At 40.4% G+C, this 15,915-nt stretch overlaps 1 protein-coding gene across 1 annotated transcript; it reads right to left on the bottom strand.

Annotated features, from left to right (window-relative positions):
• Positions 1–2,583: 2,583 nt before the first annotated feature.
• Positions 2,584–14,317, bottom strand: LOC101553227 (arylacetamide deacetylase-like 2). Its single transcript, XM_004602896.2, has 5 exons — positions 14,180–14,317; positions 7,246–7,468; positions 4,821–4,890; positions 4,380–4,551; positions 2,584–3,183 (listed from the first exon to the last, which is right to left on the bottom strand). Exons 1-5 carry the CDS (start codon positions 14,315–14,317, stop codon positions 2,584–2,586), a joined length of 1,203 nt encoding a protein of 400 aa, XP_004602953.2.
• Positions 14,318–15,915: the final 1,598 nt, after the last annotated feature.

Below are 15,915 nucleotides of genomic sequence, written 5' to 3'. Positions count from 1 at the left end.
TATACCCTTATATGGTCGTAGCTCAGGAGCCCGCACATTCCTCTTGGAGCAAGCAGATAGCAGAGGCCTAAGTGGAGAATATACGGTTTTCATTGTCTTTGGCCCCGCCCAGGGCAGTCCTGCCCTAACAAATGAGCAGAGAGGAGAAGGCAGATGGAATAGAGAAGGGATCGCTAAGAAAATGGTGGCTGGAGGAACCAGTTGGGACGGTGACCTCTCAGTGTCTGTGTCACAAACTATAATGCCCCAGAGTAGAGAGAGAGTATGGGGAATATTGTCTGCCATGGAGGCAGGGGGAGGGTGGGAAAGGGGGGTATACCCAGGATATGGTGGTGGGGAATGTGCACAGGTGGAGGGATGGGCATTTGATTATTGTGTGATTGTAACCTAAATATGAAAACTAGTAACTATTCACGGTGATTCAATAAAATTTAAAAAAATTTAAAAAAAGACACATGAAAAAATGCTCTACATCACTAATCATCAGGGAGATGCAGATCAAAACAACAATGAGATATCATTTCACACCACAGAGACCCGCACACATCCAAAAGAACAAAAGTAACCGATGTTGGTGTGGCTGTGGGGAGAAAAGGACTCTCCTTCACTGCTGGTGGGAATGCCAACTGGTCCAGCCATTTTGGAAAACAATATGGATGCTTCTCAAAAAATTAGAAATTGAGCTCTCATTTGATCTAGCAATACCACTGCTGGGAATATACCCCAGAGATGCAAAAAAAGGTATAGTAGAAATGACATCTGCATTTGTATGTGCATTGCACCACTGTTTACAATACCCAAAATCTGGGGAACAAAAGAGTGCCCCAAACAGATGACTGGTTAAAGAAACTTTGGTACATCTACACAATGGAATACTATGCAGCTGTTAGGAGAGATGAAGTCATGAATTTGCATATAAGTGGATCAACATGGAAAGTGTTAAATGAAAAGAGTCAGACAGAGGGAGACAGACATTGAAAGATGCACTCGTCTGTGGATTATAAAGTAACAGAATGGGAGATTAACACCCAAGAGTAGTAGAGATAAGGGCCAGGAGCTCTGCTCAACGTCTTGGAAACTGGCCTCACATGCTGAGGGAAAAAGCAGCTCAGATAGAGAAGGGAACTCCAAGGATGTTGGGAGGGCCCATTCGGGTTCAAAGATGTGTGCCGAAAGTAGACTAAAGCAGTCTATAGACCGAATATGGCCACTCAATACCTCAATTGCAAACTACAACACCCAAAAGGAGTGAAAACAAAATGAAATGCCCTGTCACAGAAGCAGGGTGGGGAGGTGGGGGACGGCGTGAGGGTGGTGGGAGGGATATTGGCAACATTGGTGGAGGAGAATGGGCACTGGTGGAGGTATGGGTAAAAGAACATTGTATGACTGAAATGCAAATACGAAAGTTCGTAAGTTTGTAACTGTACCCAGGGTGATTCGCTAATAAAAATTTAAATAAATAAGTAAATGATGTTTTGAGAATAAGCAATATATGCATGAATTATGGATTACTCTAAAACCTTTTTCTGTAGATAATGTTTATAAAACAAATCTATTATGTTGCCATACAGCCAAGATAAATAATTCGTAGTTAATTCAGGCATACAAATTTTCTATGAGTTCTGCACTAAGATAATATTGCTCTGTCATTTTCTCACACTTATATAACTAGATTGTTGTTGCATTTTATAGCATCATATCTATGATAGGTCAACTGAAAGAAAAAACAATCGTCAATACTTTCTTTTGTGGTGGGGGGATCACACCCAGTGAAGCTCAGGGGTTACTCCCAGTTCTGCACTCAGGAATTACTTCTGGGGTATGTCAGGGATGCTGGGAATTGAACCCAGGTCAGCCACATATAAGGCAAATGCCTTGTCCACTGTACTGTCATTCCTGCCCCATAGTTAATACTATCTGAGCTTAAGCAGCAACTCAATCTTTCAGTGTCAGAAAGAATAAGATGTTGATATGCACTGAAAGGAGCGTGAACAGATTATGTAGTGAGGTTACAAAAACATTCAAGCTACAAAACAAAACATCATTTGGTGTTAGCTTCATGACCAAATTCACAAGAGATACATAGATACTTTCAGCACCAAGTTAACTTAGCCTCAGGAAAGACCACCAAATAACCACATTCAAAGAGCAGTATCCCAAGGAGCTCACATCATTCATTTAAATTTCATGCAGAAATGAAAAGCAATAGAAAATCTTGACAGCCTTGTACGGCTGGCTGGAGAACTTGGATTAATAAGCAGTACATAGAAATCAACAAAATGGTCTCCTTTAATGTCAGTATTGAGATTTCTAAACTTTTGAGTTACAGACAATTTTAAGGTTTTGAGGATGTACAGTCAATGTGTTTTCCCTTCTATAAGTAAAGGAATTGTAGTGTTATATTTTATAGCAGATTTTGCATTAAGTAAATAAATATTATTGATTGTAGTTTTCTTGCCTCTAACATTCCTTCTTCCTACTACTGCCACACATTGTTTTATTGCTTTTTCCCAGAAGTGCCAAGATATAACCTCTGCAATTATAATACTAATGACATGACAGGGTAGTTTCATGTACTTCTTATAGGTTTTCTTTTAACCACCTAATGTATTTCTCTTTCATCCTCATGCCCACACGTAAATAAAATGGAAATCTTGTGAATGATAGTGCTGCATGAACTCCATCCTCTATGTGATCATGAGAGACATTAAGTCCAAGGTTTTGAAGACGTGTGATGTACATAAGTCCATCATCTCGTAGGATGTCATGTTCACAGGTAAGGACATACGTCAATGGTACATTCTGTAGCTGAGAGTCACTGGCTAACAAGGGTGATAGTGAAGAATTCAAAAGCTGTGGATATGAAGAGTTAGAGCTAAGAACTGGTTCAGTATATACATGATTCTTTTTATAATTCTCAGGAAGGAGAGTGCTCCAGTTCACCAATGTGAGCAGATGTCTTGATCCCAAAGGCATATGGTTATTTAATATCATTGCCTGGGCAAGAGCTTTGTCCTTAGAGATATACAGGCTTCCCATTTGAAGAGCCATTTTTCTAGGAAGAATCGGACCGTGTTGATGTTCTTGGTAGGATGGCAACAAAAGGTCAACAATCTGTAAGATTGGGTAAAGTAAAGCTTGTGCCTTAAATTTGTTTTTAAATTCAGCATCATTCTGTACCTGAAAACAAACAATAAAAGGTGAATGAGTAACAGGAATCAACGGCCTCAACCATATGAGCAGTTACAATGTAAACTATTATAAAATTGATAGTGTTCTTCATGATGATTTTCACATTTTTATACATTATTTAGATGGCATTAAAATCATCCCATTGTCATCAGTGAAACAATGACACACATACACATGCACATGCTTGTGTGTTTATTTACATAGACCACCAAAGCTATTATTAGTAATTACCAGAGAACAGAACAAGTTTTCTAAAATTTTTACCCAAGAAGAAAAGATAATTATGGTAATACAATATCAAATTCACATGATAGCTGAATTCATATGGAATTAGGAGCAAGAGGGAGTGGCTCAAGGGCCGGAGCACATGCTTTGCATGTCAGACCCTGGGTTTGATTCTAGTCACCTAGGCATCTCCAGGACCAAGCCTTGAGCACTGATATGGGAATAGTCCATCAACATTCACAAGTGTGGCTCAGAAAGCAAAACTGGGCCATGTTGACAGAAGTATTACTGATATCCAGTTACTCTTCTGGAGCAAATAGTGTAATTAGAATTAGCAAAGTAATGTATAGAAACTGAAGGGTCTTAATGCAGGCCATTTTTCTTTGTTTATTATAGTGACTTAAATAATAGGTCTGATTAATAATTATCAGAGAACAGAACTTCTCTAAAATTTTTAGCGGAGGAAAGCACATGGACTCAGTGTTAACTCATAATATGTCATTAGGTTCAAACATGGATTACAATAACCCCTCTACTTGGAAGACTTTATACTTGAAAATATTATAAGTAAAAAATGGAGCTATTAATAGTAAATCACAGTTCTTTAATTAAATTAAAAAAAAATTTAAAAGACCTAAACTTAAAGAAACAGAATTCTCAGTTGACTCAGAAAAACTCAAATGCTCAATCACACTAAATAATATTTAATTTATTATTAAATGACCTTGACAAGGTTTTGGAAATTGTTCTAGTTTCTTCAAACCAAGTTATGTAAAAGAGTGCTTTAGGAAAATAGTGTCCTTACAATATCACTAAAGCCATATCTGCCAACAAAAGATAACATTATGCAAAAGGAAATGATTAAAATGTGAGACCATAAAATGTTGTAACCAAAACACAACACTTTCGTTCTAGATCTGCAGTGAATCCTGTGAACATATCCAGTACGGAAAGCATACCAAATGAGTTATTATCGCTGAAAACATGCCCCCACTACTGTCCCCCGAAATACAGATCCTGGTGGGATCCACCCCATAGGCTTCAAGAATTTCATCCTGTAGAAAAAACTTGACTGCTGAAATGACATCTTCAAGGGGAACAGGGAACTGGTATTCGGGTGATAGTCTGTAGCTTCAGAACAAAAGGAGAAAAAAGAAGGGAAGTAAACAGCAAAACATACATTACTGAACTTGTATGATTTTACAAGCTACTCTCCAGAAGTCCAGTGAACAATTTTGCCTGTGTTTGAATATTTTTCTAATCAAGTTTAGAATTAATTACTTTCTAAACTACTGCTTTGAAATATAAGGTATGTTATGAGACCTGGATGGCTTGCTGTGGGAACCAACCCTCTGCCATAGGAAAAGCATCATAGCTACAAGGGAAAACCAGGTTCTTACTCCACTGCCACAACAACAGCATCAAGTGTGTTCGCCGTCCATCTGTTCAGGAAGTCGTAACCGCTCAGCTCTGAAATTTAAAACACAGACACACAAATATTGAAAGTAGTAGGGAACAACCTACACTTTTGAAACATAGGGCATTACTAAATGGTGGACTCCCCATATTCCCACTGCCCTTTAAGTGTGTGGGGGTTCAAAGACAGAAGATCTGATGATACTATCAGATGGGGAAAGTCACTACCAAAGGGATTAAAACATCAGAGTTTGAGGGCTGGAGAGATAATATGGTAGTTGGGGTTGAGAGATTCATATGCTTATATTTATCATTATTATTTGTTTTTATTGTTTATTGTTCCACATTGGTTTACACTTATTGCATTTGCTTTGCACCTGGCAGACCCTCATTGATTGCTGGCACCACACACGGTTCCCTGAGCACAACCAGAGTGAGTTCTCTGATCATTCCCTCACACCACCAACAAAAAAAATAGTCTTAGAATGCATGGAATACTCATACTCATGGAACAGATATAGTGTAATATACTGAATTTGGACCATGAAGAAGAAGTAGAAGCAAGGAGAGAATTAGCACACAAGCATCAATATTTGGTATAACATCAAGAATTTCTTTGTCAACAAGTGGTGAATGTTAAAAAAAATTCAATAATACACACAATCCTGGTTGCATGTCACAAGTTGGGAATCAGAGGTGGGGGTGACCTTCAAAAGTAGGGGGTGACCTTGACAAGTGGTAGACAAGTAGAGAAGCAGCAACATAGGAGTCTGAACATCAAATAGTTTCTTCAGGGATGGAAAGAAAGGAAGGGTGGACCCCGGGACAGCACCTTTATTGCTTTTATTTGTTTTGCTTTAAGGATAAATGCACAAATATAAGAAAAGGAATTTCTGAGGAGAAACAAGTCAGTCCAAAGAAAGTCCTAGATTTCTAGGAAATAGAGAATGATCAGAAGGGATGGTCATTTTCAAATTCTAGTTAATAGAATTATTCAAAGTGGGAAAACAGAGTCTAAAGCCTGTTGGAAGTCATCTGAACAGAGAGAGCGAAAGAGGAAGCAGTAGAGAGAGGGTTTGGGGGCTCAGGGATGTCAAGGTAGAAGAGGAAGTAACAAGTATAGGGGTCATCTGAGAGGACAAGATTGTAGAAAGAAGAATGAAAGAGAATATCCATTAAGCCAAATAATGACAGAGGAGGAAATAGAATCCCAAGCAAGGTAGACTTTGCCAAAAGATGAAAATGTCTTTTTGGGTTGGGAGATTGTTCAGATGGGTAGGGCACATGTTCCAAATGGGGAAGACCCAGGTCTGGTCCCCCGGTACCTCTTTGTCCCTTCGCAGTGCCAGGTGTGGCCTCCTCTGAGCAATGAACACTACCATGTGTGATCCAAAAATGAACCAGTATTTTCCCACAACGTGAGTAGAAAGAAGTAAAGGCTTAATGACTGAGAATCAATCAATGCTTGGGGACCATCATCAATGTGGCAGTAGCAGAGCGCTGTGTGCCTACCGTCTGCAGTGCAGAGAGTGGGGGCATGTGGTGTCAGGGGTTGAACTCAGGTCCTGGGCGTGCAAGGCATGCTCCCTCCCTGCTGCACCAATTATGCCCTCCCAAGACCATTGGGGAAGTCTGAGGTATGCAGGGGAGGACTAGAGAAAGTTTCTGTGTGCTTGCCAAAGCAGGGGAACTGGCTGCAGGTGCACAGACTTCAGGATGAGGACCTTCTCTTAAGAGCTGTTGCTGGATGGTTTAATTGTTTGAGGCCTTTACACAACCCCAGGCCGGCTGCACAGGAGTCTGGTGGCCTGAACCTCTGGTGCTGGGACCAAGCCATGAGTGCTACTCTGCTCAGGCCGGAGGGATGGGGGTGAGTGTAGTGTCACCAATGCTTCACTGGGGGTGTTAGGGGACCTTCTAGCTCTGGAGATTCAAGTTAGAGCCTTGATCATACAAGGTCTGTAATTTTTCTCGCTTTCTCTGAGCAGTCATCCCGATCCTATTCAAACTTAGCTACTTGAATTAATTTAACTTTACTGTGTGAATTTCTCAGTTACCCTGTAACCATTATTTCATTTGATAATAAAGGTTTTTTTACCCCCATTTTTATTGTGAAGACACTAGTTTGGGGTACATTCACACTGCTTCAAGACATGTTGCCACATTACACCCACCACCAATCTCATCTGATATTTTTGTGATTTTATTTGACAAGTAGTACATCAAGAAATATGTATGATTCATGACTCACACTCTATTTCTCTGCTGAGATATAAACACACACTAGCAAAAAATTCATGTCAACAAATGTTTTTCCCTGTTCATATACATGTGTATATACACAAGTATTTGACTCTAAATATGTGTGACACGATACACACATACTCTTGCTTATACAAAAATACTTACTGAAACTTCCCAGGACAAAGGCACCGCCATGAATGTAGATGACAGCTGGTCGCCTACTATCCGATTTCCTCTTGGGCAGGTACAAGCGCACTGGATTGCCACTGAAGGTGGTGTCTGTCACTGTGATGTTTGAATCTGACACTGGTGATGTGTAGTCCACTTTCACAAATGTGGAAAATACTTGATCTTGTCTTATCAGACCCATATTTTCCGTTAACATACACTGCCATAGCAAAATCAAATAGTAAAATTTTTTGACCAATATCAAACGTGTATAAATCTATTTTCAGAAAGGAAGAATAGGGTCATGGAGACAACCCAAGTAGTTGGGCACATATGTAGCATGGGCAAGAATGGACTCAATCGCTGGTCCTGCATGGATCCCAGGTGTCACTGGGTGTGGCACCACTGACACATGCACCACTGGGCTGAGCAGATGTGGGGCAACCACAAGACTGGCCACTCGTCAGGGCTGTAACACCAGGCTCTTTATCTACCCTGGATATTAAACTTTTGTCTAATGTGTGATGAACAAATACTCCTCCCAATTAGTTGGGTGTCTTTTTCAAAATACATATGCAACCTATGTCCATTACAACATTGTTTTCAATAGCCATGATCTGGGCATACCCCAGATTCTCAGCACACACACAAAGGAATACTTTTCATCTACAAGGAAAGATGGAATATCGCTGTGTGCTACATATTGACAGAACTGGAGGAAGAGAGATGGGATTGAGACAGATAGGAAATGACAAGCATAAAGAAACAGCAAGAAAAATGATCTGGTGCTTGTCCTTATCCTTCTAACTTACTTCCCTTATTAACACCCCCTCCAGTTCCTTCACTGTTGCTGCAAAAGTCAAGATTTCATCGTTTATAATTGAGTAATATTCTGCTTTGTCATATATGATGTCTTCTTTATCCACTTATTTGTTATTTATTCTAGAGATTTTTTCCTATCTTTACTATTATAAATAATCCTGCAATGAACATAAGTAAGCATGTAGTTTTTCAGAATAGAGTTTTGATGTTTTTGAGTAAAGATGCAGGACCATAGTTGCTAGATCATAGGGCAGTATTCTAAGAATCCTCTGTGCTATTTTTCCATAACAGCTGTACATTTCCTACAAAAGAATAAGAGGGGTCTTTTTTCTCTACATCCCACCCACACTTGTATTTCTGTTGGTTTTTGACATAGGCCATTCTCAGGTGAGGTGGGATGCAAATAATAATTAAAAAGAAAACTCTAGAGGCTTGTATAATATCAGACAAAGTACATGCCTGACCAGGAAAAAAATTCATGAATAAAAATATATTACATAATTATAACAATCTATCCACCAAGATAGTAATGTAAAATGAATGCAAACTTATTAATTACAAAATTAATGACATGAATAGAGATGAAACTGAAAAGGAAAATGATAATTCATATAATTGTGACATCAATACTTGTTACTTGGCAGTTGAAAATTTAAAAATAAAAATCTTTAAGGGTATATAAAAAATTAAATGTAAAGAAATGTTTCATCTCGTTGATATGTGTACAACATTTGCACACAACAGCAGAACTCCCATTCTTCTCACTAAGCTAAATCACAAAGCAGCCTGAAATTATAGAAACTACTTTCTCTAAAGTGAAATTTACCAGTTACACAGGCAGGGTGGGGGACTGGGGAGGTAGGGGGGAGGTGGGTGTTATACTGTGATTCTTGGTGGTGGAATATGTGCACTGGTGAAGGGATGGGTGTTCGAGCATTGTATAACTGAAATGAATTTAATGGGTGTTCGAGCATTGTATAACTGAAAGACTTAAACCTGAAAGCTTTGTAACTTTCCACATGGTGATTCAATATAAGAAAAAAATAATAATAATAAAAAAGTACTTTCTCTTCTGTGACTAGAAGCTGGAAATCAATTAGAGAATGACTGCAGGAATGACACCAATTCCTAGGGGATAAAATTTATCTTTAATATAATCATGTATATCTAAGGCATGTTACATGGTAATTTGGTATACATAGTCAAGGATTTCTATCAACTGACATATCCTCCTTAAAGTCTCCCTTTTTGTGTGACAATAACTGCAAGTGAAGAACTCTCCCCGCAGTTTGGCTGTTTTAGATTTGTTCTTCTGCAGAAGTGCAATCTGGTAAGTTCAGCCTTGTCCCCTGTGTCCAGCATCTTGTTGTTTTTAATCCCTAACACTAGCATTGCCTTTCACTTCCTACTTTCATAACAGACATAGATCTACAAATAACGGAGATCATGAATTTTTATACTTTCTATGTCTGGATATTTCACTTAGTATAATTAAGTAATAATTATAATTATTTTATGTTATAATTATAATTATTTTATCAAAATATTTTAAATATATAATGATAATAATTTCACTTACCACCATGTTCATCATGTCAGAAATTGCAAAATTTCATTTTATTTTTATATGAATGATGTTTTATTACATACCATGGATACATGAATATAGGTAATAAGTACTTTCCATTTTTTTCTTTTCTTTTAGTTTTTTGGGCCAAACCTGGTGGTGTACAGGGGTTACTCCTGGCTCTGCACTCAAGAATCATTCCTGACAGACTCAAGAAACCACGTGGGTTCTAGGGATTGAATCCAGGTCAGCCACATGCAAGGTAGCATTTGCCATATCCTCTGTGCTATTACATATACACCTCTTCTTTATGGATTCATCTGTAACAGGTAGTATCCAGATGTATGTTATGGTGAATAGTGTTGCAATAAATAATATATCATATTTCCCCAGTCACGTTTCTGAGTTCTCTGTCCCATTTTAAAATTTCTTTGAGATAGTGCCTTCATTTTCTTTGGGTATATACTCTGAGGAGTGACTGCTGGGTACCTATTCATTTTATTTTTCTGAGAACCTCTATCCTCTTTTCCATATTTGGGTACCAACTTGCATTCCTATCAGTAAAACACAATGATTTCCTTTCTCCACATCTGAGTCAACACTTGTCATTTTCAGTCTCTTTGTTAACAGTTGTCTTAACAGATATGAGAGGAATCACAAATCCTTATAGTTTGAATTTACATTTCCTGACAACTTTTGGGAACCTTTCAATTACCTGTGAACCAATTACATATCTTTTGGGGAAAAAATTTTATCAAACCCTTTGGCCATTAAAGAAATCTACTTTATTCATTTGTTATCAAGTTACATGAGATCCTTGTATATTTTGGATACTAACTCCTCATAAGATAGATGGTTTAAAATCTGGAAACAACCCGAGTGCCCTAAAACAGATGACTGGTTAAGGAAATTTTGGTACATCTACACAATAGAATACTATGCAGCTGTTAGGAGAGATGAAGTCATGAAATTTGCTTATAAGTGGATAGACATGGAGAATATCATGCTAAGTGAAATGAGTCAGAAAGAGAGGGACAGACATAGAAGGACTGCACTCATTTGTGGAGTATAGAATAATATCACATGAGGCTGACACCCAAGGACAGTAGAAACAAGGGCCAGGAGGATTGCCCCATGAGCTGGAAGCCTGCTTCATGAGCAGAGGGGAGAAGGCAGATGGAATAGAGAAGGGATCACTAAGAAAATGATGGCTGGAGGAACCAGGTGGGATGGAAGATGCATGCCGAAAATAGATAATGGACGAAACATGATGACCTCTCAGTGTCTGTTGCAAGCCATAATGCCCAAAAGTAGAGAGAGAGTATGGGGAATATAGTTTGTCATGGAGGCAGGGGGAGGGTGCGAAAGGGGGGGGTTATACCCGGAATATTGGTGGTGGAAAATGTGCACTGGTGGAGGGATGGGTGTTTGATCATTGTGTGATTGTAACCCATCCATGAAAACTTGTAACTATCTCACAGTGATTCAATAAAATTCAAAAAAAATTTTCTTAAAAAGAAGCTTCCAGGGAAACAGGAAGCTACCAACAAACAAAGGGTCAGCTCGAGGAAAGTCGGAGAGGGAGAGGTCAGCTTTGTGGGAAGCTACTCTGGCCGACCTACTGCGAATCCCTGGCGCTGCATGGTGCCACTCCAGATGACCCAGGGATCACTCTGGGGGTATGAGGTCAAAAGTGGCTCCTGAGCAGGTGGAGTCTGTTCTGAGGGACTGGGGAGCCTTTAATCACTGACCAGCCTCTCACGGACCTTGGTAGAAGTGCTGGCACCTAAACTACAGTGTCAGTGTTTGGTGTTAAAGTTGAAAGTGGTTCAGGGTTTCGCTGGTTGTGGGGGGTGCAGCTCCATGCCCGCACCCTGCTATGGTCGTGTGGGGGGAATGACACGGTGCCAGGGCCTGAGCTCACAACCTCAAGCTGGGCTGGAACCCTCTGGACCACTGCTCTCCCAGGCCTCACTCTCCTGAAATGAGCTCTTCCCACCCTTCTGCCCACGTGCGAGCACTTTCTGTCTTGAATCCCATCTTCACTGAGCCAACTAAGAACTGTTCCTAGGAACTGCCTGAAACACAATCCAGATATGGCTTCATGCCCTTGATGGTTGGTAAAATTTTCTGAGAGAACCTAGGATGCTGTGGCAAAGCATCTAAAATCTCAGGGTTAGGACGAATGGAGACATTATTGAGACCGCTTGAGAAAAATCAATGATCAACGGGATGATGATGATGATGACGATGAATTTTTTTTAGTGAATCACCGTGAGGTACATTTACAGACTTATAAACTTTTGTGCTTGCGTTTCAGTCATACAATGGTCGAGTGCCATCCCTCCGCCAGTGCCCATTTTCCACCCCCAATGGTCCCAGCATCCCTCCCGGCACCCCCACCCTGTCCACCCCCTATCCCTCCCCACCTCTGTGGCAGGGCATTCCCTTATGCTCTTTCTCTCCTTTTGGGTGTTGTAGTTTGCAGTAGAGGTATTAAGTGGCCATCATGTTTGGTCTGTAGTCTACTTTCAGCCTGCATACCCCATCCTGAATGGGCCCTCCTAGCACCCTTTACTTGATGGTCCCTTCTCTATCTGAGGTGCCCCTTCCTCCAGTGTGTGAGGCCACCTTCTAAGCCTTGGAGCCAAGCTCCTGGTACATGTACCAAAGTTTCTATAACCAGTCACCTGTTATCTGGCACTCGGGTGTGTTTTTTCCAGATTCTGGCTATTGTAAATAGTGCTGCAATAAACATACAAGTGCAGTCGTCATTTCTACTGTACTTTTTTTGCACCTCCAGGATATATTCCCAGATGTGGTATGGCAGGGTCAAATGAGAGCTCAATTTCTAATTGTTGGAGACGTCCACACTGTTTTCCAAAAGGGCTGAACCAGTCGGCATTCCCACCAGCTAGAGCAATAGCAGTAGGTAGGGTACTTGTCTTGTACATGGCCAACCTGGGTTCAATTCCTGGAAGCAGAGGTTGTCCCCCAAGTCACCAAGAATGATCCCTGAGCACTGCCAGGTATGCCTCCAAAACCAAAAATAAATAAATAAAATAAACATTTCATTGAGATACTCAATAGAATATAAAGAATATCTGAGGGGCTGGAGTAATTTCACAATTGCATGTGGCCTGGGTTTGGTCGCCAGCACACCAGATAGCCCCTGAGAGCAGAGTTAGGAGGAAACCCAACCAGATGGCACAGAGAAAACGAAAGAAGAGAGAGAAAGAAAGAAAGAAAGAAAGAAAGAAAGAAAGAAAGAAAGAAAGAAAGAAAGAAAGAAAGAAAGAAAGAAAGAAAGAAAGAAAGAAAGAAAGAAAGAAAGAAAGAAAGAAAGAAGAAGGAAGGAAGGAAGGAAGGAAGGAAGGAAGGAAGGAAGGAAGGAAGGAAGGAAGAAAGAAAGAAAGAAAGAAAGAAAGAAAGAAAGAAAGAAAGAAAGAAAGAAAGAAAGAAAGAAAGAAAGAAAGAAAGAAAGAAAGAAAGAAAGAAAGAAAGAAAGAATTTCTGAAAATCTGGAAAGATAGTAGAGGAGATAAGGCGCTTGTTTTGCATGCAACCACGACCCTAATTCAAATCCCTGGCACCGCATATGATTCCCTGAGCACCGCAAATGTCATACCTGAACACTGAGCCAAGACTAGCCTCTGGGGACTACCAGATGTACCCCACTAAGGAAAGAATTTCTGAGATGAAAAATTTGAAAACTCCTGAAAAAGAAGATGTTTATATAGTAAAAAGTAAATTTTTAGAAAGAAGCCTCTTAATAGGAGCCAGAGAGATAGTTTAAATGCACTGCCCTACCTACATACCACAACCCCAGTTTGACCCCTGGCACCGTATCTGGTTCCCTGAGCACCACCAGGAGCGATGCCTACAGATAGAACACAGGGCTCCTCTGAGTGTGGCCCCCAAACCACAACAATAACATAAAGACACTCATATATATGGAAATATTAAGAACACAGTTAACATGCATTTTAAGTTTTTAGGGAACATGTGAGGCTCTATTCTTTTCAGAAATATGGGATATAGGATACCATAGAGATAGTACAGCAGTCAAGGTGCTTGCCTTGCATGCACCCAACACTGGTTTGATTCCTGGCATTACATATCATCCCCTGAGCACTGCCAGGCGTGACCCCTGGCAAAGTCAGGAGTAAGCCCCGAGAACCTCTGGTTGTGGCTCCAAAACAAATGAACAAAAAGCCAAAACAAAAATCAGCACAGAAGACATTTTAGGATCATCAAGTTATTTAACAGTCATACAATTTTCCTTTAAGTAAAACAATTCTCCAAATATAGACTTATCTTTGAAGATAGGCATTTGCAAGCATGTATATTTATCTCCCTCAGCTTTGTACATCATTAAATGTATTTGTTAATGTACTAAATTTAAAGGACAAACATAATTTAACTGTTGTTTTCTAAAAGGAAAACCAAAGTCTCTTTCAAAATACGAATTGAAAATAGTTTATAGTACTTGTAACTTACAAACTATAAGCTTATAACAGCCAAATATTTGTAATTTTTTACCACAAATGAAGTTGTCTTTATAGCAGCATCTATGAGTCCCACTTTCCAAGGTTCTTCAATGTTCTCTGGCATTGGTGCATAAATATAGTAAGCAAAGATAATACAAATCAGCCCAAAGCACAGAGCTTTGCATGCCATGATGCTCTTTGCACAGCCACTGCATAGAAATAATAATGGATCATCCTATATATGTACTAAACACAGAGTAATAGGACAAATGTAGATGAAAGACTCACTAATAATGTGATCATTGGGCAACTTTGAACTAAAATATGGTTCCAAGATTAATAGTAAAAGTAGCAACTGATTCAAGGATTGCATAATGCATCTGAAACATGAGCAGACCCTGCTCATGTGTCTGTCTATCTATCTATGTGCTGATAGCCACGTGGGATGTGGCACCCACATGCCTGTGTGGCAAAACCTTCTTCCTTCCTCATGATTTTATCTCACTTTCCTTGGGTATACTTAAACTGTCAACACTCTTAGTTTGATGCGTTCCTCTGACCTAGATTTCCCAAGCTTGCTAATGCCATTGGTGTTAGATGTAGGTGTCTGTTGCCACACCAGGCCTGCCACTGCTTTCCCTCTGACTCCTTCCAAACACTTCATGTCTGAATGTTAGCCTCCTGGCTTCCCTCTAGCTTGCACTAAGTTAAGGTGAAAGGGAATGTTACTGGTCTGCAGGCAGTTCTCCGGCCTCTGCATCCACAGTGGGAAAGACTTTTCTCCTGCATCACATCATCTGAGCCTTTCTCAACATGCAGCAGCAATCCCTTTGTTCTAGCTTCCTGTGACCTGCATGCCTACAAAAGCAGGAGCTGGTGGAGGTCACAGTATTCTAGGCGAGTTCAAAGTGGTGAGTGAAAATGTCCCTCTCTGTGTTTCCTCTTTGAGCTGATTTGACTAATCTAGGTTAAAATTCTAAATAATTTTAGAATCTTCCTAGTTTTTTCTTTGATTGGACCACACTCAGTACTCGGCACGCAATCCTAGAAGTGTTCCTGGTCATGAACCCCCATCTTTTACATGCAAAGCATGTGCTCCACCCTCTCCCATCAAGTTTAATAAAGAAGGCACCCTCCTGCTTGGAACTTAGAAAAATCAGCTAGGGAGATGTAAATAAAATCTGCCAGGGGCAGCCGGGGGAGGCCCCGGACAGCTCTTCCTCTTGCCCAGCCTGGTTCTGGATCAGACCCAGGCCGCTCACCCAGCCGAAGCAGCCCACGACATGGGGCAGATGGAAGAGGAAACGAAGGCCAAGCCGGTTGATTGATCAGTTGCCATTTATTTCATTCTCTCCATGCACCTGGCCCATTCTCTCTGAGTTCCCCATTCTAGTCTCACACTGCTCCTCATTCCCGTCTCCTCCTGTCTCTCCTGCTCATCTCTGTGCTCCATTTTGTAGCCTGAGCTCGCTCTGTCCTCTCTGGATTCTGACTCAGACTCAAACCTTTGGATTCTGACTCTGACAGCTTCTGTTCCTTCCTAGCCCCTCATTCCTGGATCCCAGCTCTCTGGATTCTGCATCTTCTTCACTAGTCTCTCCTCCACTACTTGTCTCTCTGGACCCAAGTTATATCCAGCAAAATCAACGTAAGAAAGCCCTTCCTCAGGGCCCACCAGGTTCAAAGGAAACACACCTAGAGGTATTACAAAGCCCTTCCTGACAGCCCACAGGCAAAATGCCTCTTAAGGTGTTTTTCTCCTTTCCTCAGTCCAAAAACTCCATCAGT

This window comes from Sorex araneus, chromosome 2, assembly GCF_027595985.1.
Source record: "Sorex araneus isolate mSorAra2 chromosome 2, mSorAra2.pri, whole genome shotgun sequence".
NCBI classification, from domain to species: domain Eukaryota; kingdom Metazoa; phylum Chordata; class Mammalia; order Eulipotyphla; family Soricidae; genus Sorex; species Sorex araneus.
Note: the sequence above shows the minus strand (reverse complement) of the source record. Positions and strands in the feature narration are given on the sequence as shown.

Bases quoted from the DNA above. Each gene is read 5' to 3' on its own strand.
- LOC101553227 (XM_004602896.2), bottom strand. From the start codon at position 14,317: ATGGCATGCAAAGCTCTGTGCTTTGGGCTGATTTGTATTATCTTTGCT. The intron at 7,469-14,179 runs GTAAAAAATTAC...TTGCTATGGCAG, and splicing joins TAAAGACAACTTCATTTGTG to TGTATGTTAACGGAAAATAT. The intron at 4,891-7,245 runs GTAAGTATTTTT...TTTAAATTTCAG, and splicing joins CTTTGTCCTGGGAAGTTTCA to AGCTGAGCGGTTACGACTTC.